This window comes from Dermacentor albipictus, chromosome 1 (genome assembly GCF_038994185.2).
Source record: "Dermacentor albipictus isolate Rhodes 1998 colony chromosome 1, USDA_Dalb.pri_finalv2, whole genome shotgun sequence".
Classification (NCBI taxonomy): Eukaryota; Metazoa; Arthropoda; class Arachnida; order Ixodida; family Ixodidae; genus Dermacentor; species Dermacentor albipictus.
Window position 1 is genome coordinate 177,487,854 of NC_091821.1, and position 21,022 is coordinate 177,508,875.

The window sequence follows — 21,022 nt, forward strand, 5'->3', positions numbered from 1 at the left end:
CGTTAAAATCATGCGCATATGCTGTTATATAATAAAATATACCATACAAGGTTTAGCCTCTAAAGGAGTTACAGTACCCAGCCTTTAATTTGGACACAACGGGGACTGCCTGTAGGTCAGAAATATTCGATTCAGCAGAAAATGGGCGACTAATTCCACAAGTGGCGGAAAAAGGTGCATCATTTTCTTGGGTTACTAGTTTCGAGGATAACTTCACTTTCGCGACGTATGACGAGTGCCAGAAGCAGTAGCGTCAACGAGCGATGGCATTCTTGGCACAGTGCCAAGGATCGCTATCGCCTTTTAACCTGCGTGGTGCTAAAAAAATGAAAGCAGCTTGAAAGTGTTCGATCGAGGATATGGCCCAAGTATATGGGCCATATACGCTTATACGGACTGTATATACATGTACGCATATACGCTTTTGTGCGACCTGGTCGGTCCATATTTCGATCATTGTCATACTGTCACTACAGATAGGTGAAAGCACAGTCAATGCATGCCTCTAAACTTCATCCTCGGGCGACATAAAAGTTGACCAAGCTGCGATAACAGAATGATCGTGGGTTTCTTTGTAGCAGTCATTGTTCAGCGGTTGCGCCTCTTAATCACCTTCCTTGTCAGTGCAGACGTCGAGGGTGGAGTTGGCGCCACTCGAAGCTGCCTGTGAAGAAGTTGCATGAGACTGTGTCACAATTTTACATGAACAAACACTGGACATGCAGAACTCTCACAACAAATAGCAAATGCAGTTGATTCAGCCTTTGCAACTTAGTGGCTTGGCTTGTCCTGTGACTGGGGTGTGGTTGGTTACTACTGGGTTGCCTAGGCTTTGCTAGGTCTGGTTTCAAGGAGGCACCAGTGACATGGCCAGTGACCATGCCGGCAATGTATCGAAACCAAAATATTATTTCTGCTCTACTCTGTGGCCGAATTGGCACACGGTCATGTAGGCGGCATCTGAATATCAAACAACACATTGTAAGGTGTCCGAAATTTTGGGAATTTTACCCACGACTGCACCTGCTAACACCGTGGTATGTCAAAAGCTCGCATTTATGGTGGTTAGAAGTGTGCAGCTAGAGGTTGTTTAGCCTGTTTGTTTTTTTAAAGATTTTTTTTATGCTAGTATTGACTGTACACTTATTATTTTTCTTGTAATATTTAGCCAAAGTTGCAACCTATCATACAAGAACGGATGACGGATCAAAGGCTGCTCTAATACATACGTGTCTATGAGTTTTTTGCTGGGTCCATGCTTCACTGACGTTATACCCGGGAAAACATCTGAATGAGGAACATAACAGCGGGGTTCTACTGTGTGCAGCTTGTCAAGAGCAAGCAGCGAAGACCTCCCAGCCCTAACCGATGGGTATTGTGACATGGTAGTGGGTTATCACTTGCGTCATTTAAAATGCACCTTTATAACTGAGCAAGCCTCCTGGTTATTACACCAGCATTGAGCAGGCTTGCAGAAATAACAATTTTCTATTATAAGTCAGATGGGCAATTAATTATCCATTGGATGGACCCACTTCAAAGTGTTTATTATTCTCTTTGGGATCAATTTCTGTGGCATCTGTAATTTGCGACTTTTGCTTTTCTTTTTCATCACCACTATCATCGTCGTTTTTACATTTTCACAGTAGCATAGTGTAGGGCTGAGTTTAATTAATCAACATGTGGCCGTACAATAATACACATGTTTGAGAGGATTAGACAGTCAGTTTGGCTTATTCAACTCACTGAGTTAATGAGAATTAATTTAAGTTCTATTGCTTGTACAAATTGCTGAGCATTCATTGACTTTTTAGAATTTCCCACAGTTGAACGCTGTTCTGTGGGGCATTTTTCTGCAGCAAAACTGCCATCCTTGAGGGTCTGGAAGTGGACCAATACATGTGGGGTATTTTGACCAACCTGAGCAACTCTGATGTGGAGGAAGTTACCATCGATGCGACAGCTAGCTGGAAGCCTGTCACTCTCAAATCAATCAAGGACGAACATGATGGGACAGGTGTGTGGCCATTTATGTATTCAGCCAGTTGACCCACGTAGAACCAGTGCCCCTTGTATTTAGCGAGTCTTGTATGGTTATTTTTTTGTTTGCTTCAGAGTCATGCAGTGGTGGCAAGCGACTGAAGGCCATGTCCCCAAGCAGCATGACAATGCCAACGACAAGTAGCTGGGAAATGGGACAGGGTCTCTCACCTTACCCAGCCCTGCCCCCACCTGACATGCAGTGTGAGTACATTCGTATAGGCATTACTGCTTAGCTATTGCTTTCCTTGTCCAGATAATTGCAACATTTCCTGTTGCAATTATTGGGAAAACTGTAAATAATTTTCTTGCTTTGGCCATCTTACAACTGTAGGTTTATTTTGCTAAGGCTGCAGGTTGAGTTAAATGCATCTTACATCTAAATATAATGTATGTGACCTTTGAGAAGACGGGAAAAGAAAAGTGTAGTAGGTAGTGGAAATTTTTCGGTTGTCAGGAATGATGTGTTCTTGTTAAAGGTTACAGATTGTACTGGAATATTATCTTTGTGCGTGCTATTTATTTACTGCAAGCTAGAGCAAAATGAAAAGCTTAATACTCTAAAGCTTCTGAAAACCTGCAAATCTAACTGTGTACAGTCTGTTTGCTTTGTCTGGTCCTGTTCAGTGCAGGAGATATTGTTTTCTCTAAATGGTACATACGGTTGCCCCTTAATCAGCGGCATTTGAAGGAAATAAATTAGTAATAAGAGATTAAAAACCACAAATCTGGTCTTGCAACTTTGGTGTTCACTTGCTATATCATATTGTGCAATGAAAACAATATCGCATAGTGACAAAACTACAGTGGTTGCATAATTACTGTGTCGATGTTTGTAATTCATACACGAATTTGCTTATATGTTTTAGTGTGTGATTTGCAGCTGTGTGAATGGATCACTTAGTTTGGATATTTAGGTGTGACAAACATGTGAAAAACATTTTTGTGGCTTTATTCCTACAGGACTTCAAAATATTATATTTCTGCATGCATTTTGCTAGTGAGAAACATTCATGTGTGGTATCTTAATAACTACAGATCTTATGCTGAATTTCAATAGCAGATCCAGATTGATGTGCAAACTCTGCCTTAGTGTGCAATCCTTCTGTGGAAAGCATTATTTCAAAATCAGCATTTGTAACACTTTGTGCTCCAGCCAGAGCAAGTAAGGCCATTCTTGCCTAACTGGGTACGAAAATGACCAGTGTTCTTTGTGTCTTAGCTGCACTTGTGTGCTGTTTTGAGCAACTATGATTCTGAACGTGTGGCAAACCTGACCATCATCAACTGGCCTGCCACAAAAAGTGCCTGGCCAGATTGTCACGACATGCTGAATTGCGTGCGCAGCTTCCGTTATTTCAGTGAATAAAAACTTTTATGCTTATGCAGATAGTTAGGAATAGGCAACCTGATCAACAAGCAACTTCTACCTTACCTCTTTATTTGAGTGCTAGTGAACAGTTCTTCTGGGTAAGCACGCAATTTTGGTCTTTGTTGGTGAATGAGACTGTTTGTCAGGTGCATCTACTCAAGTTAATTTCTCTGTCATTGTTCAAGCCAGATTTCTGATTTCTTGAACTTGAATTGTCGCACTTCGAGTTTGTACTTTTAACCCAAAGAAGGGCAGCACAACAGTGTGACACAACTCATTATCCATCACTGCGGCTAAATACTAACAAAAAGGCTCTCTGCTGACTGGTGCTGTCTGCTGTGCAGACTACCTCTGTGAAAAGCTGCTGAAGAAAGTATGGCGCACTAACTTCTGTACCTGCCTTGGTGGTATACAGTCGCCGACCGATTTTCCGGACTCCGAAAATTCGGGCATGCCCGATTATTCGGTCAGCTTCGCGGCACCGCCATTCTCCCCATAGACCATAATGTATAACAACTGCCGAAAGTTCGGACACCTTGCAACCTCTCGTCTGATTTTTCGGACACTCCTTGAGCCAACTCGGTCGAGAGCGCCATGCACCGACTCTGACCGGTGCATGGTTCGACTTGCTGAACGCCATTTTTGTTTTGAACGGAGCTTCCTTGCTGCCCCACGAAGTGGCGCTACTAGAAATCCCCGCTCATCATCATCGTTTCTGCCTGGTTCGATGTTCGATAGAGTGGCTCTGCAGCAGTTCCGGTTTCAGCTTAGTAAGCCATGTCAAGACAATCCAGCAGCTGATTTGTTTCTTCGCGCACGACGCTGCGAGCATGCCGCGTTTTTTCGTTTGTGTGACTGGTGTCGGCACGGCGGTGTTTGCTTTGTGTGCTGTGTCGAGGTTTCGGTGATCCAACGCGGCATACGGAAACATCTCGTCAAGTGTCTAATGGCGCCGACAGTGCCCGCGCAGACTGCGCTGCGGAATGCCGGCAAGCGGGTGCCGGGAGGCCTAAGATTTGTCGCCTTCCGATGTGCTCCCTACCGACGCGGAAAATGTTCTGCCGAGACTTGCGCAGTGGTTGCATTGCGATTCCGGACACCGTCTCATTGAAAGTTTCACAGGTGCTGACACTGCTGTACTGACATGCGCAGAACTCGACGACGGCGAGATCATTCGTCAGGTTTCTGCTGCACCGCCGGACGATTACCGAGTCGGAAGTTGACGCATTATGTGCTACGCTGCCATTGCACGCGGAGCGTGTACAAGCAGTGACTGTGCTTTCAGCCGCCTATAGTGACCGTACGACCCTCTCCGAGATTCAGGCTTATCTGATTGCACGTAAACGGAACAGCGTGCAACGGCCCACTCACGACTTCTTCAAGCCTACTGCCGAGCCCGAATAAGTGTGTGGAAATAAAGGATTTCATTTTTTTTTTCATTATCTGCTTTTTCGGACACCTGTTTATTCGGACATATCCGCAGTCCCCGTGAGGTCCGAATAAACGGTCGGCGACTGTAGTGGCTATGACATTGCGCTACTAAGCCTGAAGGCTTGGGATAGAACCCCGGCTGCAGCTGCCGCATTTTGATTTGGGCGAAATGCAAGAATGCCTTTGTACCATGCACTGGGTTCACATTGAAGAACCCCAGGTGGTCTAAATTTATCCAGAGTCCCCCACTACGACGTGCCTCATAATCATATTGTCGTTTTGGCACGTAAAATTTAACACTAACTTTTGTTTGGAAACACAGATTTTGGTGGTGTAGTGGAGCTGGCATGGCTGGAAGTCTGCTGTAGGTCTGCCATTGGAAAAGACTGGCTCCAAAAATGAACAGAAAAATTTGTTCTGAAAATGCTCTGAATCTGTCATTCGAATTCAGCATTGTATGTGTGTGAGCACACATGCTTGTGGTAGGTTAGAGTACTGCTAAAGCACCTGCATGATTGTTTCTTGGCGTGCTTTTGCTATTTGCACCCACATTTAATCTATGCACAAAGTGACCTTTAGCATCCTTGTCTTTCCTCTACACAGCCATCGTGAATGGACCCAGTATGGCCAATGGGCCAGTCATGCCTGGTGGCCCTGTGATGCCCACTGGCGCTGGCATGCCTAATGGTCCAGTCATGGCTAGTGGCCCAAGCATGCCCAATGGACCTGTCATGGGCAATGGCTCTGGCATGCCTAATGGAATGGGCTATGGCAGCCGCAATGGCGGCTTTGACTTCCAGTCTCAGGCGTCCGACTTTGGCAGCCCTCTCTCTCATTTGAATGATAGTGTGGCCTCTCTGGACCACCTGGCTGCCATGGAGAAGTCATTGAATCATCATGAACAGGTGAGACTGGACACATTTCTTGCATTTTAACACAGGATTTGTTCTGTCACTAACTTGCAGTGCCAGGAAGCTTTCCTGGCAAGCATTACACAATAAATGCCACACAAATATAGACGTTCTCACTTTTCCTACTGATTCTAACAACAGCGTGTGTATCTGTTAATCATTGCTACACCTGGGTGCTAAATCTAACCTTTGAGGTAATCACTCTTTGTAACATCATCAGCGTTGGTGAACAATCAGCTGGAAACCAGTTGAGCTGTGCAGTTAAGCCTCTTGCTTGGGCTCTGCAGCAGGTGCTATGATTGCTCTTTAACCTACTGTTTCCATGACTTATGTGGGCAGCCTACAGTCGGACATGAACAACTTATCCACCAGTGAGTTTTTGAAAAAGCCAAGTCAAAACACACTGACTCACTTTAAGACTAACCTGAAGAAACCTTGCAAATCGGTCATATCAGAAGTTGCACTTAGCAGAAGGATACGGTACCTCTGAAGCTCCCCAAACTGTTCAGCTTATCTGAGACTTGTCTCAACCCCTTAACATTTTGTGCTGTTATCCTGTATCCAGACCAAAAAAGGCAAAATTAATTACATAGGAGCTCTTTACGAAAAGCAATGTTGACAGTATTTTAATTGTTCACTTATACAGAATCTGAACAATTCATTGCAAAAGTGAAGGTTAACATCACTATAGCTGAAAGTGAAAAGTATCATTGGTGAGAAAATAATTGCAAGAAAATGAGAAGTACCCTGAGGTCATCCTTGGCTGTTTTTACAAGAAACGCATTAAAGAACTCGGCTCGTCGATGGCACGAAACAGGTTAACAGGGTTTGTCTTTAAGGGAGTGGGCTGTAATGCGCTTACCGTATTTACTCGTTTCTAACTCGCCCTTGATTGTAACCCGCACCCGTTTACCGGGGCCAAAAAATTAAAAAAAAATGAAAACCTCAATTGTAACACGCACCTGTTTTCCATGACCCCCCCCCCCCCCCCTTACAAAAAAAGAGTACAGTACCTCATGCACCTCATGCTTTCATATGGAAATACTACTTTCTCAAATTTGGAAAAAAAACAGATTTATTCCTAATACACTTAAGTTGCGATCAATAAAAACAAATGGAAGTGGCTTATCTTTCTGCCAAGATTTTCACTGTTCCTGTACGGGTCACATGGGGCTCGTTTGATCCTTGGTGCCGTCCATGGCATTAAAAATCCTTCACTTTTTAAAGGCCTTGTTGACCATGGCAGACAGGACTGTGCATCATGCATCTTTCACCCATCCAGCAAAGTCCTGCAGCGAGGCACGCTTCATTTTATTGGCAGGCGTGAATTCGTGGCAGCCGCTGACAAGCTATTCGGTGTAGGGTGCCCGAATTCTATCTTTCACTGGCTTGTTCAAACAAACATCGAGCGGCTGGAGCTGCGATGTCATACCGCCAGGTCTCAGGACAAGGTCGGTGTTGCATGCAGCCAGCTTGTCCTTGATGCGCTGGTCAAGGTGGTACCTGATTGCATCGAGCACAAGCATCCCACGCAGACCCAAACTGCCGCCGGGTCTCTTCCACCAAACGTTATCAATCCAGTCAGTGACCAAGTCTATTATTATCCAACCTTTTTCATTTGCACGCACAATCACGCCACTCGGAAACACAATTCCTTTCAGGAGCGTCTTCCATCTGAAGATAAGATACGGAGGCAGCTTGTGCCCATCCGCAGTGTAACAAAGCATTGTGATAACTAATTAGAGAGTTTTAGTATAGGGGACGCAAGACGTTGGGGCCCCTAGCGCTTGGGTGCGTTTGCGTTTGCACGCAAGCAGAAACACGTTATAGGTTAGCGGCCCCAAACGCAAGCCACAGTGAGGTCGCATGCGCTCGCAGCGCCACCAATGTCTAATCTTTGCTGCGTTATCATTTTTTAAAACACGAAATCAAGCATATGAAGTAAAGCCCATAAAACTATTCTTATTAAAAGCAGTTAATAGAGAGGTTTAGAGTGTCCGGTATACGGGTAAATGCTGGCTGGGGTGTTGGGGCGGAGCCATGAGCGAGTGCGGCCTGCATGGTGCAGCCACCTGGTGGCGCAAAGCTCAAACAGACAAAAACAGCTAATATTGCAGTAACCAAGCGTATTACTTTGCTGTGGGTATAAATTTTTGGCAGCAACACAATTACGCCAGTGCCGAAAATTTACACCAGCAGCGAAGTAGAACAGACTTGGTTACAGCAATATTAGCTGCTTTTGTCCGTTCGAGCTGCACCATGCAGGCAGCTCCCGTTTGTGGCTCCGCCCCAACACCCCAACTGCGTTTATCCGAATACCGGACACGCTAAACCTCTATAATATATATAAAAACGACGTCTGTCAACACTTGGCGAAAGATTTGTTAGATTATCTACCTGCTAGCTACTCGTAAGTTCTCCTACACCGCGAGAGTCATGTGGGTAACGTGACCACTTAGGGGCAGCGATGTTTTCGGCCGGCCAAACAACCCAAGGACGCAAGTAGACGTAGCGGTCTGCGCATGTGCAGTACCGTCGCCCCTAGTTCTTGCGTATGCAAGCCGCTTGCGTCCCCTAAACTAAAACTCTTTTTTTCATGGCCGGAAGACAAAATGTGCACTTGCTTCGCCTGCTTCATTTCAACAGTTGTGGTGGCAGGCATGTTAAAGTAGAGCGGCGTCTGATCGGCATTTCCAATCTGTTCAAAATGGTAGCCATTTCTATGGCGCAACTTCAACACGTACTGCTGAAAACTGTGCAATTTCTCTTCATATTCTTCGAGCAATTTTTGTCATATCTCTGTCTGCCTTCAAAGAGAAAAGCCTTTTCATAAAATTTGATAGCCAGCACCTTCTCGCTTTGAAGTCACTCTGCCTTAGCCCTGTTTTGTAGGGCTTACTGCATCGCCTGTACTTTGAGCAGATCGGTCGTCACAGGCCGATGTGCCGCTCGCAGCTCTTGCATGTATTCCGTAAGCATCTCTTCTATTTCGGCAAAACGGCCCTCCTTCGGTCCACTGAAACCCTTCCTTGTTGCTTTGCTGGTGAAAATATTCTACTTCTCTTTGCACCAGTCCGGCACGCAGGTTTCGGGAACTCCGAACGCCCGTGGTGCGGCCCGATTTTCGTCCGTCTCCACGCACATGATAACTGTCCTGGTGGACTCGGCGTGTCTTCGCAGTTGGTGCTTCCATGGTGATTGAATAAATGCAGAAAACGGGAAGACAGGTGGTAGACTAGGTTACACCAGCGCCTGGTTATACGTACAACATGGAGGTATGCACATGGAGGAAGCTACGGCAGCTAGGCTAGAAGCGCATACTAGGCGGCCATTTTTCGAATGCCGATGGCGATATGGTAACGCGGATTTAGGGTCGTACTCGATTCTAACGTGCATGGAATTTTTGGAGCCGCTTTATCGGAAACAAGGTGCGCATTAGATTCGAGTAAATACGGTATATCGTAAGTTGTTCTATTTTTTGTCAGCCATTGAACAAAAATTGAAGTGGGAGTATCTATAGCAAAATGTATAGCACCAGTATGTCTACTGCACTTGTGTCATTTGTAAAAAAAATTTTTGATGGAGAGCAAGGTTCAACATATTTCATGGCCATCATTTACACATTTTTGCAGTGACCACCTGTGCCGATCCTTGATGAACAACATGAGGCTGAACATATTCTATATTGTTAGTGGCCTTTGCTGTGAAAGTGTTGGGGATGTCATGGTTATTGTTTTAATAAGGGCAATTCTAAGGACATTTTGAACATCTTTAGGTAAAAGGTGTACTGTATTTCTTGCATAACTTCCTTCTCTTCAGTATGCTGAATTGTTTTTTTAAGATTACCTTGTAAAATGCTTAAAATGGCAACAAAAAAATAAACATATACTGATATTGAAACTGATAAGTGGGGCTATTCTAGGTGATGTAGTTGGGGCGTTGCAAATGTTATAGGCTGAAGTGTTATGCACATGTATGGCGTTTGCTATATCATGGAGTTTTTTTATACGGCAGAACCTCGTTCATACATTTTGGAAAAAAAAGAACATACTATCCGGGGAAAACATACAAGCCGAATTCACTCAAATGTCACAGTTTCACCCAAAAGGTATTGCATTGATAGAGATAGCAAAGTATTCGGCCATTAAATGAAGTAATGCTCATCGTTTTATGGGCTGTGTAGATTGCAGTAAACATTCTCTTACTAACTAAAGCATGGTGTAACATGCCTACAGACACATGAACAGAGTTCACTTGATGACCGCGAGCATTGGCTGTAGCTACGCTGATGGGATGAGCACCGGGAGCTAGCTGGTAGTACGTGTGCTTGCCCTAAAGCAAACATTCCGTACTGTCCCTCACTTCAGCATTTCAGCTATGCGGCATGTTATAGGTGCTCTCTGGCCACATCTTCAAGAAAACTCAGCAGATCGTGTGAAATCCAACGTTGGGCATGCATTGATGTCGGCAGCTTTCTCGGCATGCCCCACCCGTACATAATCGCCAATACATGGCACTTGGCCGTGTATGCACTTGGCCGTGTGCGCTCGTTCATGTCATCTCCAACATTTGCCATGCGGAAAGACAGTGCACATCAAGGCACATAGGCTGGCTGTTGGCTTCACAGAAGATTACATGGCCATCAACACGTCATGTGGGCCAAGCCAAGATTGTTGGATGAGCAGGCCACACACATTGACAGTAGTCCAAGTTTACTGGAGATGTCTGTGCACCTTCTCTTCGTGTTGTGGATGACGACTGCGAGTATGTTCAGCTTTTCCTTTTTTTTTCCTTGAGGGACAAAGACATGCTCCCTCAATGCCATTGTCGCCACTGTCGAACAGACCAGCGTACATGTTGCATGAGTAAGCTGTCTTCTTGCCTACGGCATTCCTCGCTGTGCAAACGGTGCACAGGGGCAGCACTTAGCTTGTTCAGCCAATTTGCTGTCACTGGGCTGCTTTCATTTCTGCAAGCAATGTATGTTGCATTGAAAAAGGTGGCAGAGAACAGCACTGCGTTTGGGTTATCACCCATTAAATGCATGAGGCATGTTTCCAACAGCACTACTCCACATGCACTGTCAAACAGTTAAATGCAGATGTTTATCGCGATAGGGTTGGCGGCAATAGCTGTGAATGAGGAGGGCGATGACCAGCGAGGAGTTTTGTTGGTACTGGAATAGGAAGCTTAATGCGTGCCTGCCTTTTCATGTGACAAGGGTAGGCAAGTGCTGCAGGAAAGCTGCTGCGACGGGCAGCTACTGTTCTGAACCACGCATGCCTCGTGCCTTTTCGTGTTTGCATAAGATCTAGTGGCCATGAAACGTATTATATGATTATAGTATAACAGCATACTGAATGCTGGTAATGAAAGATCGTTTTCCAGGATTGTATCAACTGGTAAAAGAGAAGCAGAACTATATTGGGTGACTTCTTGTTGTGGATAATGAACGTTGACTCAAGGAAATGGTGCTTAATGGCATCATATCAATGAGGTCCTATTGTATTATCTGAAATGGGTGAGAACTGTAGTTTCGTTTGGAACGCTTTGGAAGGATATCTGGTGCAGGCCCAATGTGCGACATTAAAATTTATGTAGAAGCAAAATGCCATGTAGCTGTATAATTTTGAATAAGTGATCAGGACCAGCGATCAGCCTGCAGTAAAAGTTTCTCTGACATATGTGTAGACTTAAAAAAACTGCCAGAGTTGCCCTTTAAGTTGACAGCAAACCTGTCTTGATTTTATGTCAAAGGAAGTATAGTCAAGGAGGCTTCATTGTTTATTTCACCTTTTCCAGTTTCAGCAGCTAGGTGTGCACATCATGTTTAGCAATGAGAAAGAGGCTGTTTCTGCTATAGCAGCACAATGCTTTTTTGCAGCAAATGATGCCAATGGCCAACCACCACCAAGATCCTCCAGCACCGCAAAGCAGTTCCTCGGGCCGCCACCCAGGTGGTGGTGGGCCAGGATCTCAGAACTCTGTGAGCAATGCCCCAGGGACACCGAGCACATCCGGTGTGGCTAGCACCCCAGCATCCAGCCAGCCACAGGCTCCTCCGCAACAGCAGCAGCAGCAGCAACAACAGCTGGGGCCGCTGTCAGTAGGGAGCAATGGGCCTCAGACACCTCATACCCCGCACACTCCTCACACGCCAGGAGGGCCACCCAGTGTGCCTCCACAGGGCTTGGAAAGCAGTGGAGGGCCAGACAGCCTAGCTCCTGACCTCAGCGAGCTGAGCTTTGACCCTGCAGCCGTGATTGATGGGGAGGGCCAAGGCCAGGAGGGTCTCAATGTGAGTAGGAGGCATCTCATTCTTGCTGTACTGTTGCCAGTATTGCTGAACTCGTGCTGCTTTCACAATACAGTTTTGAGCCGAAAAAGGTCTCCAGATAGTGGTCTGTCAAGAGAGGTTGTTTGATGAGGGGTGATGTTCATGGAAGCTACCTAGCTCCATGTGTAGCAGTTCTATTGGTCTATCACTGCACGTTTGTGGCTGTACAGCCTTGTAAAGGAGTTTGGGAATACACAAAATCAATTAGCTGTGCATGAAAACCGAGGACCAAGGTGTGACATAATGATTGGATTCCAATTCCATTCTTTGGTTAGCACATCAGCATGCCACCATTATTGTAACAGGTAAGGAAAGAATATAATCAAAGAAAAAGATTGTTACATTGTCCGGCTTAGGTTTATTTTCCTGCTAGGCTTAACTAGACGGCTTACATTATATAAAAGCAAAATAGCTGAGGTATCCTTGCACTTTCGTATGACTTGGTGCCACAAAGCTGACTGTCTGCTGATGCATGCGCTCTTTCCACCTCAATTTGGCAACAGGACTTCCTCTGTATTGTGTTTGCTGCATACCGGCACCGGACAATTTACCTTAAAATTGTCTACGTTTCATGTATATAGGCCTCTTGTGGTCAGCAAAAGCACTAATATTGCTGCTGATCATGTTTCCTAAAAAGAAGCTACAAATGTTGCTTTGGAGAAAATAAAGTTGCATATCATAATTACTAAATAGCTTCTGAACACAGCACATACCCTCCACTTATGAAATACTATCTTGGCAACAACGTTGCTCAGAATTTTGTTATTGGGGTAACTGAGTCACTCAGTATTGACAAATGTAGCTGCAATTTCGGCAAGGATTTACGCTAGAGCACATGGCCGGCTGAAGTAGTAATTGGCTGTGCCTATTGCTTTGTAACAAAGAACATTAAACACACTGACTGCATTCATTAGTCATTACCCATCTTGCCATTATGTTCACTATACAACACAATATGCAACTGAACTTATGTGTCTTCAAATGGAGGCAAATGTGGCCTGCACAATTTCACTAAATTCCCAGGAAGGTGTTGTGCTGCTGCTCTTCCTATGCCTTGGAGGTCACTGAATGAGTGACAATAAGTGTGACACTTCTTTGGTATGACAAAACCAGTACAACCACCTGCTCTTCTTCAGCTTATCAGTGTCTGCTGCTAGTTAAAATTGGGATTTCGGTTTCATGGAGAGCATTGCTTAATTAAGTGTGTTATTTGTGCAGCTGCTTCCTGAGAGCTGCGTTGATGCCATGGAGCTTCTGTCATACCTTGACCCGCCGGACCTAGGTGGTGGTGCTGGTAGCACAGGCAGTAGCCATACTGGCCAAACTTCAAGTTCAGCTGCAGGTGGGAGCACACCAGCCAATGACGATCTCCTTGCTCTGTTTGAGCCTTGACTCGTGTGATGAGAACTACTTTGTGCATCCGAACAGAGCCGACACGACAGAAGCAGCACCCAGTGGCAGGCGTTTGGCTCCGTGGTTTGCAGCATATTGTGATGCAGTTTGAGACTGATGCAGCTGTGACATTCACTGTGTGATTCTACTGACCGTCATACAAGCAAGCACTTTTGAAGACTGTGCATGCGCATCAGAACACCAAAGATAGGGATGCTTCGCAGGGAGGGAAGCTGAACTTTGAAGCACTTGTGATTGCGTGAGTGTATGGCTGGTTGTTCGACAATAACAAAATCATCAAAAATTTGCTTGGAACATCTCAGAATTTGTCATTTTGGAGTCTTGCTATGTGTATCTACACATTAACAATGCAGCTTTATTTTCTTATAAGATTTTAGCAGGTGATGTGCGAGGCAGGAAGTGGTTTGTCCAATGCAAGAAGTGACTACATACAGAGATTATTTGTGAGCACTGAATTTTCTTGCACTCTCACGGCTACCTTGAGAGATAGCGGTTGACACTTAGTGGCCATCATCCTGTGGTCTCATGCTGTTGATATGGTCGGGTGCCCTGAATGGGGACACTGGCACCACTGTGTCTGGACGCTTGCGTCCTGTTGTCCACGGTGCTGAATGAACAGGCCAGCCATCTCAAGCAAAGCGTCGTGCATGCCACGATGCTAGCTAGAAATCTCAGCTTTTGAAGTGCTCTAGCACAGCCAGGACATCGATCCTTTGCCACCAATTACCTCATTTTGTACAGAAGCCCGTCTTGACTGGTGGCATTAACCGGAGAAGGGCGTGCAGGAACTGGAGGCGCAGCTGTAATCTCAATGCCCAGTATGCAACCCACTGTGGGAAGAAAGCAACACACAGCTCCTCACTTGTGCTCCATCTGGCGGCAAAAGGAATGGTCAAAACATTGCTGTGACCTTGTGTACATAGGATTTTAATGGCACATTCTTTGTGTCTCATACTTGAAATTCCTCGAAAAATCCTGGTATGTTGTGTATGCATGTGAGAGTTGCGTCCCTGAATGTTGTACAGCCTGTGGTTTTTTTTTCTTTGTGTGTCCTTTGCTAGCTGTTTCATGTTTTCTTGAGCCCTTGAATATGTATACATATACATATTATATATATATATATATATATATATATATATATATTATAAATAATTATATATATATATATATATATATATATATATATATATATATATATATATATATATATATATATATATATATATATATATATATATATATACTTGTATTTATTTTAAGTGTGAGCTTGTGTGACCTGCAGCCTCCTTGTTTGTGTGGGGGCATAGTCGCCACTCCGTGTTACCGCCAGCACATCTTAACATGTCAGTGTTTTCACAGCCCTGACACATGCGCACTTCATGTAGGCTCTCGCTTGCAGTCTCCCGGGTTAGGCATCTGGCAGCATTAAAGACTGGTGCAGAAAGTTTTTCGTTCTTCAGCTGTTGTGGATATTTCATTGTCTTGTTTATTACAGTCCAAATGTTCATTGAGTTGCATGAAATCGAATTTTGGTGCTGACACAGCATTTCTGATGTGGTATAGGGCTTCTTTTTTCTTATTTTGCAGTCTCGTGTGCAAAAATTTATACGTGAAAGGTATAACAGGAATCTGAGAGGTTGTGAGGCTACCAGCTGTTTGTAGATTTCTTCAGTAATCTGCACTAGGTTGCTAGTATTGCTTGAAGAGCTGACTGCTGTCCAGTTGCTGGACTGGTGTTTGTTGCAATTCCAATCTTGTATCAATCCTTTCCTGCCAGTTGCCCTAAAGGTAGTTACCATACACATTGCATGTCCTGTGCACACAAGCCAGTGATTGCTTTGGAAAACAATCCACTTGTATCTTTTTTTTCACCATGGCTGCCACACATCACTTTGTAAATGCTGGATGCTTCCTTGATCATTTGTTAATCTGTAAGCATGAATTTGTGATATTTGAAACTTTAGGTTTTAATCTTGTTCTTGAGTACTTAATTTGTCCAAGTACCTGATTCTTCTAAGGCAAAATGTTGTCCTTATTTTCTTCTTATGACATAGGAAATTATGCAGACACAAGATAAGCACCATTAGCCAGTTGTGACTGCAACTAAATGCCTTTGATGCTCATTGTTGCCTTTTTGTGCAAGTGGGTAGCATGAGTAATGGCTATTCTATCTGGAAAGGCACATACTGCGAATTGCAGAATTATTGTGTTTAGCAGGGAGCAGTGCGATATTGAGACAATAAAACTTTTTTTTGATTTCCATTTCGAATAGTGGGAACATAAGGCGCTAACTGCACTTGCGCTCAAAATACAGGCACATTTAGGAGCTAATAAATTTGAATAGTTATTCTCATTAGTTGTTAAGCATGACACCCATACTCACGGGGAAGGAATTATGGTTTTTGGGTTTCTTTAAGGGCAGTCTTAGAAAACGTCCACAAGCTGTCATTCTTTTTTCAATAAAATGGCAACAACAGTGTGGGAAAGGCTGCCTGCAAAATTAAATGTCTGCCATCTTATAAGCTTCATTCTTCTGCAACTTGCACATTAGAAAGATATGTACAGCTTAGAAAGAGATGCAGGCTCTTGTGCATATCAAATTGTATCTGTTTATTGTGGGGGCATGAGATGGCTGCTCTTCTTGCAAACAGTATCCACTTGCAGCCGCTTTCTATTAGGCCAGCAAAATAGCACATGCGAAGCCCATTTCTTTCAGTTACCCATGTCTTGCTGCCATGCAGTACTGACAATCACTTACTGTAATGTTTTAAGCCGATAAAAATGCGTCTGCCATTAAGTCATGGACATGCTTGAGTTATGACTGTCAGTCAATATGAGTGTCATGCTTTGCAATTTAATAATAGAGATCTGAAAGGATTTGTAACTTCCACCTAGACATAGCATCTTCTTGTTGAACTTGTCTTTCTCATTGCTGCCAGGGGAAGACCTCCCCAGACCCGTTATACCTCAGAACGTGCACAGCATGCAAAGCACACGAAGTGTTCCTCTCTTGTCTCACAGTAGTTGTGCTGTCCATGTATATAATGTCCAGCACAGGGCAGAAAACTCTTGTATTTCAGCCTGGAGGGTGCAGCGTCCTGTGTTGTGCTCCAAAGCAGTGTAGGTTGCAGTGATGCAATTCTCTTTTCTGTAGCCTAGAGAGAAACGAATAGATGTGTCATAGAAAATGTGCGCTGTAAAAATTGCCATGCGCATGTGATGGCTGCCACTGTTGCAATGACATAGGCTGTTGTAATAGAGCTAGCTATTCATGCCTAGCTTATTGATAGACCACAACAAAGAAAATTTACTATCAAGTTTTATGCTTGAATATCAAAGTCCTTTTAATGTTTGAAAAATGAAACTTGATTGAAAGTGCTTTTTGAAGATGTACTTTGAGACTTGAATGAGAGAAGCAAGGTAGTAGATACGAGATGGCAAAGGAAGGTGGTCGGTTGGCACAAGCGAAACATATTGTTCTGTCTTGAAAACAAGGACAACAAAACGTGGTGCTCATGCTTTTGTCTTTCATTCTTCACTTTCTCCATGCTATCTAAATTTTAAAAAAAAGATGAACTTCTGTTTTCAGTCAAAGAAGCAAACAAGACAGCAAAACAAAACAGTGGACTTGGCTGATGGGTGTAATATTGCAAACAACATGAGCACACACAGCATCTTGCTGTTATGGAAGCATCAAAAAGATGGTACTTGTCTGTTGAATAGCTTATACAAGCAGTCTGAGCTTGTACATACCTGGAATTAATCGTAGCATGCCGTGTGGAGACTAGCATGACTTTGCAACATGGCAGCCGGCTTTCACAGCATTCTTTTTGTCTTCCCTCACAAAGCACATGTGCATACAGACACTTTCTTCACATATTTGTTTTTGCAACTTGTACATATTGTAAAGTGCTTGCAATGCAAAATCCAGCTTGAAGTCCACGTCAGCAACACTGCTAGACATTCACGTGCTAAAGTGCTCCTATCAGCCCTATCGCCTCCTTGCACTGTGAAAATAACCTGTATTTAAACATGCCCCTGTTACATCCTTAGATGCTTGCTTACTTGTCGTCTGCTTCATGTCTCTTGTACAGGTCTCATTTCATGGATAATATAAACAAAAAAATCTCATTTTCAGCTTCACTGCTTATTTTCTTTGTATGGACAGCTGTTTTCACCAGCAATGTTGCTTAGTATGTGAACATAGTGAAAACGCAAAAGCTATGGTGTTGACATGCTGAGCACAAGGATATTCAAATGGCGGGCTAGGTGGCGCAGTGTGCATTGAAAGTGGGGAGTGATGGCACACAATAAATGTGTGTCGCAAGCTGAGGTGTTAGATGTCCTGTCTAAGCCTGTTGTTTGGCAGGCTGTTTCAGTGTTAGCTAAAATTTCTGCCCTCTTATTATGCTTTCTGATGGGCCAATAGGAGCACTCGAAACTGCAATAAAAGTACTCCAATGATAGCTTGTGCCAATCTTGGCAGCACCACGAACACGTGAGCACTTGAGTCATACAAGTGCTTAAGAGAGCATGTTTAAGCAGTTCTACGTGCTCCTCTTTGCCACCTGGAAAGCCTTATGAAAGTAAGCTTCTTAAAAAAAGCTGCATGATTGTTTTTTTTTACTCTGCTTTGTTTACGTGTCTTAGTGGACACTTGAGGCTGACAGCTCTATTACCATCAAAAGTGGATAATAATTGCAGATGTGCCGTTGCATTCAGCCATTGTGTGGTTTTGACGTCAACAAGTGGTCGCCGAGTTTGGCCGCAGACCATGTGGTGTGGCACATTTTGGCATTTATGCCCACATCAGCTGCTAGGTGATCAAATAGCTTAGTTTTGCAATTGACTCGTGTTGCTTTGCAATTGTTATGCAGTGTTTTCCCTTGCATTTTTTCCTTGTTTCACTTTGAGAAAGTGTGAACAGAATGACGTGCTGGTTCTCCTCTTCATTTGTCTGGGGAGCTAGAGGTTTCTACTGTTTCCTAGAAGGGTTGAAAAAAATGCAGGAGTTTCATGAAGGCAGAGTTGCGCAATGTACGTCATATCAAACAGTTCCTATATGCATAAAGCACAGCTTTTGAATCTGGTGATGGTGGGGAACATTGCAACGAAACATCCTCCTTTTCTTATTGTTTCATACCAGCACAGAGATGGGAAACACAACAGGGAGTTGTTCTCTTTCCACACATGGTGTCGTTTTTTTTTCCCCTTTCCTATTTTCATGCTCCTCATCTTGTTTGGCGAATCATTCGGTCTCATGTGCAACGGGATGGCCTCTTGTCTTCTCATTTTTTGTTCTCTTTCCATTTGCTCGAGTGACCTTAGGGTGACAGCAGCAGCGTTCATTGATAGAGTTCTTGTCCATACCATTTCATGTTCTTCTGTTTGTCATATTTCTAGTGTAGATATCCATATTTATACAATAAAATGTTTATATAACATGAGTCTCGTGACATCTGTCCGCACTGCAATGCTTCTGACTTGGTCTGACATTATTCGCCCACATGCTTGCCTTGGTGATATTGTTTCATGATGCTTGAAAGGCCACAGTATGGCAGAAAGAGCTGGCTGAGCAAATGGAATCTTTCAGCCAATGCTGCACTGAGGACGTCATTGTGAAGAAGGATGTTGAGCATTGTAGTTGGTAGATTTAGCATCCTGCTACTATTTTAAAATGAATGCAATGTGATGGTTGCTTTTTACCGCTTAAGAATTCATGGCACTATAATGTGGGAGAGGTATACTGTCAGCTGGTACTGCTGAAACTCCATTGTGATATTCAACTTCACTGACCATATGTAATTCTCTTTCTCACCCACTTTGGTTTTGTATGAAGTGATTAGCTGGGACTTCAATACACTTAGAGCCGTCACACCCTCACCAAATACAACTCTGAAGCTGCATTTACCCGCTTTCACAAGTGCAGCAGCGACTTAGAGCAGTGTTGAACTCGATGCACAGGTCACTATTGTTGCTTTGTCATGCTTTTCACATTTCTGCCACTTTCACTCATGAACTGTGGCCTGCATTGCCTCGCAGTTCCTCTCTTGCCAACGTAAGGTGGCTTAAACACAGTTACCTCCCACTTCGTCAGTAATGTCATCCCGGTGCTGTGGCTAAAAGGAATAAAAGCTTCTTGACATGAACGGCTAGCTTCAACATACCACTGCATTCACTGTAGTGCTTTTTTTCAAGCAAGCATTTATGGAGATCTTGTGAGGGCCATGTGATGCAAAATGTAACCAGCAGTTATGAACTCGTTTGACTTACTGTATTCAGTGGCTCTGCTTGGCATGGCTAGACTTTCATTTCTAGTTTTGGAATGCTCGCAAGTGCACTAATGTATTTCGCTCTCGCATGTCACAAGTGACAGTGGCCGAGTTCTTGCTGGACAGGCAATTTATGTTGTTTTGCAGGTATTGCATCCCATAACTGCACAGTGGGCTATGAGTGACAGCATAGCGGTGAACTCTGCATTATGTAAAACCGGCTGGAATTTCTTTACCACACAGCTATTCCAAGTACATAGTTATTTGGGCTGAATATCAAAGCCATGACGTGCTCAGCTATAGAGTGCCAGAGCCATTGAGTCAATGCGGCAGTTCACTGCTGAACTGTTTGCGGACCAGTGATAGGCACTTGAGCGAGGGCCTGATCCAGGCCTGTGTAACACACACACACACACACACACACACACACACACACACGCCCACGCACGCACGCACACACGCGCGCGCACCCTCATGTTTTACTACTAGAACAAACCTTGGGAGTGTTAGCCAGCGCCACCACTCACGACCCCTAGTTGCGGAACATCCTTTATGCCGCAGGCGTCACGTGTACATGATCTTTTTTTTGGGTGAATGCAACTGGTCAATAAACCCACACATGCTACCTGAAGGCGCCGGATTCGAGACACTCGTTACGTAATGAATGAGAAGAGAGGAAATTAATTGATCGGCCCGATTTTTATGAATCGTCAGAAGCCAACAAACAGACACCAAGGACAACATAGGGGAAATCACTTGTACTTACTAATTTAAATAAAGAAACGATAAAATAATGGCAATGAAAGTGAATGAAAAGACAACTTACCGCAGGTGGGGAACGATCCCACGTCTTCGCATTACGCACGCGATGCTCCACATCCGCGGCCAAGGTTCATGAATGGTGGCGCTGGCTAGCACTCCCAAAGTTAGTTTTAGTAGTAAAACAAATGCCCAAGAAAGTGGATGTGGAACGGCACCGCGTTACCTCAATTGTTTAGAGCATCGGCCGCGTAATGCGAAGACGTGGGATCGTTCACCACCTGTGGCAAGTTGCTTTTTCATCCACTTTCATTGCCATTAATTTATCGTTTCTTTATTTAAATTAGCAAGTACACGCTTTCTTCGCGCTCATTATATATATAATGTCATTGACATATATAACATATGTCATAATGACATATTATATATATATATATATATATATATATATATATCGAATGAAGTGCAGTCATACGTAAAAAAGCAA

General features: G+C 44.0%; 1 protein-coding gene across 7 annotated transcripts in view; it reads left to right on the plus strand.

Annotated features, from left to right (window-relative positions):
• tna (tonalli) overlaps window positions 1-13,951 on the plus strand; it is a 302,871-nt gene extending 288,920 nt beyond the window's left edge. For all 7 annotated transcript variants that reach the window (XM_070529713.1, XM_070529710.1, XM_070529714.1 and 4 more), the window contains 5 exons: window positions 1,860-2,017; window positions 2,116-2,244; window positions 5,447-5,748; window positions 11,639-12,052; window positions 13,310-13,951. In XM_070529713.1, the coding sequence (XP_070385814.1) occupies window positions 1,860-2,017; window positions 2,116-2,244; window positions 5,447-5,748; window positions 11,639-12,052; window positions 13,310-13,483 (1,177 nt within the window). In that variant the 3' untranslated portion in view covers window positions 13,484-13,951. The remainder of the gene's footprint in view (window positions 1-1,859; window positions 2,018-2,115; window positions 2,245-5,446; window positions 5,749-11,638; window positions 12,053-13,309) is intronic.
• The last annotated feature ends 7,071 nt before the right edge of the window (window positions 13,952-21,022 follow it).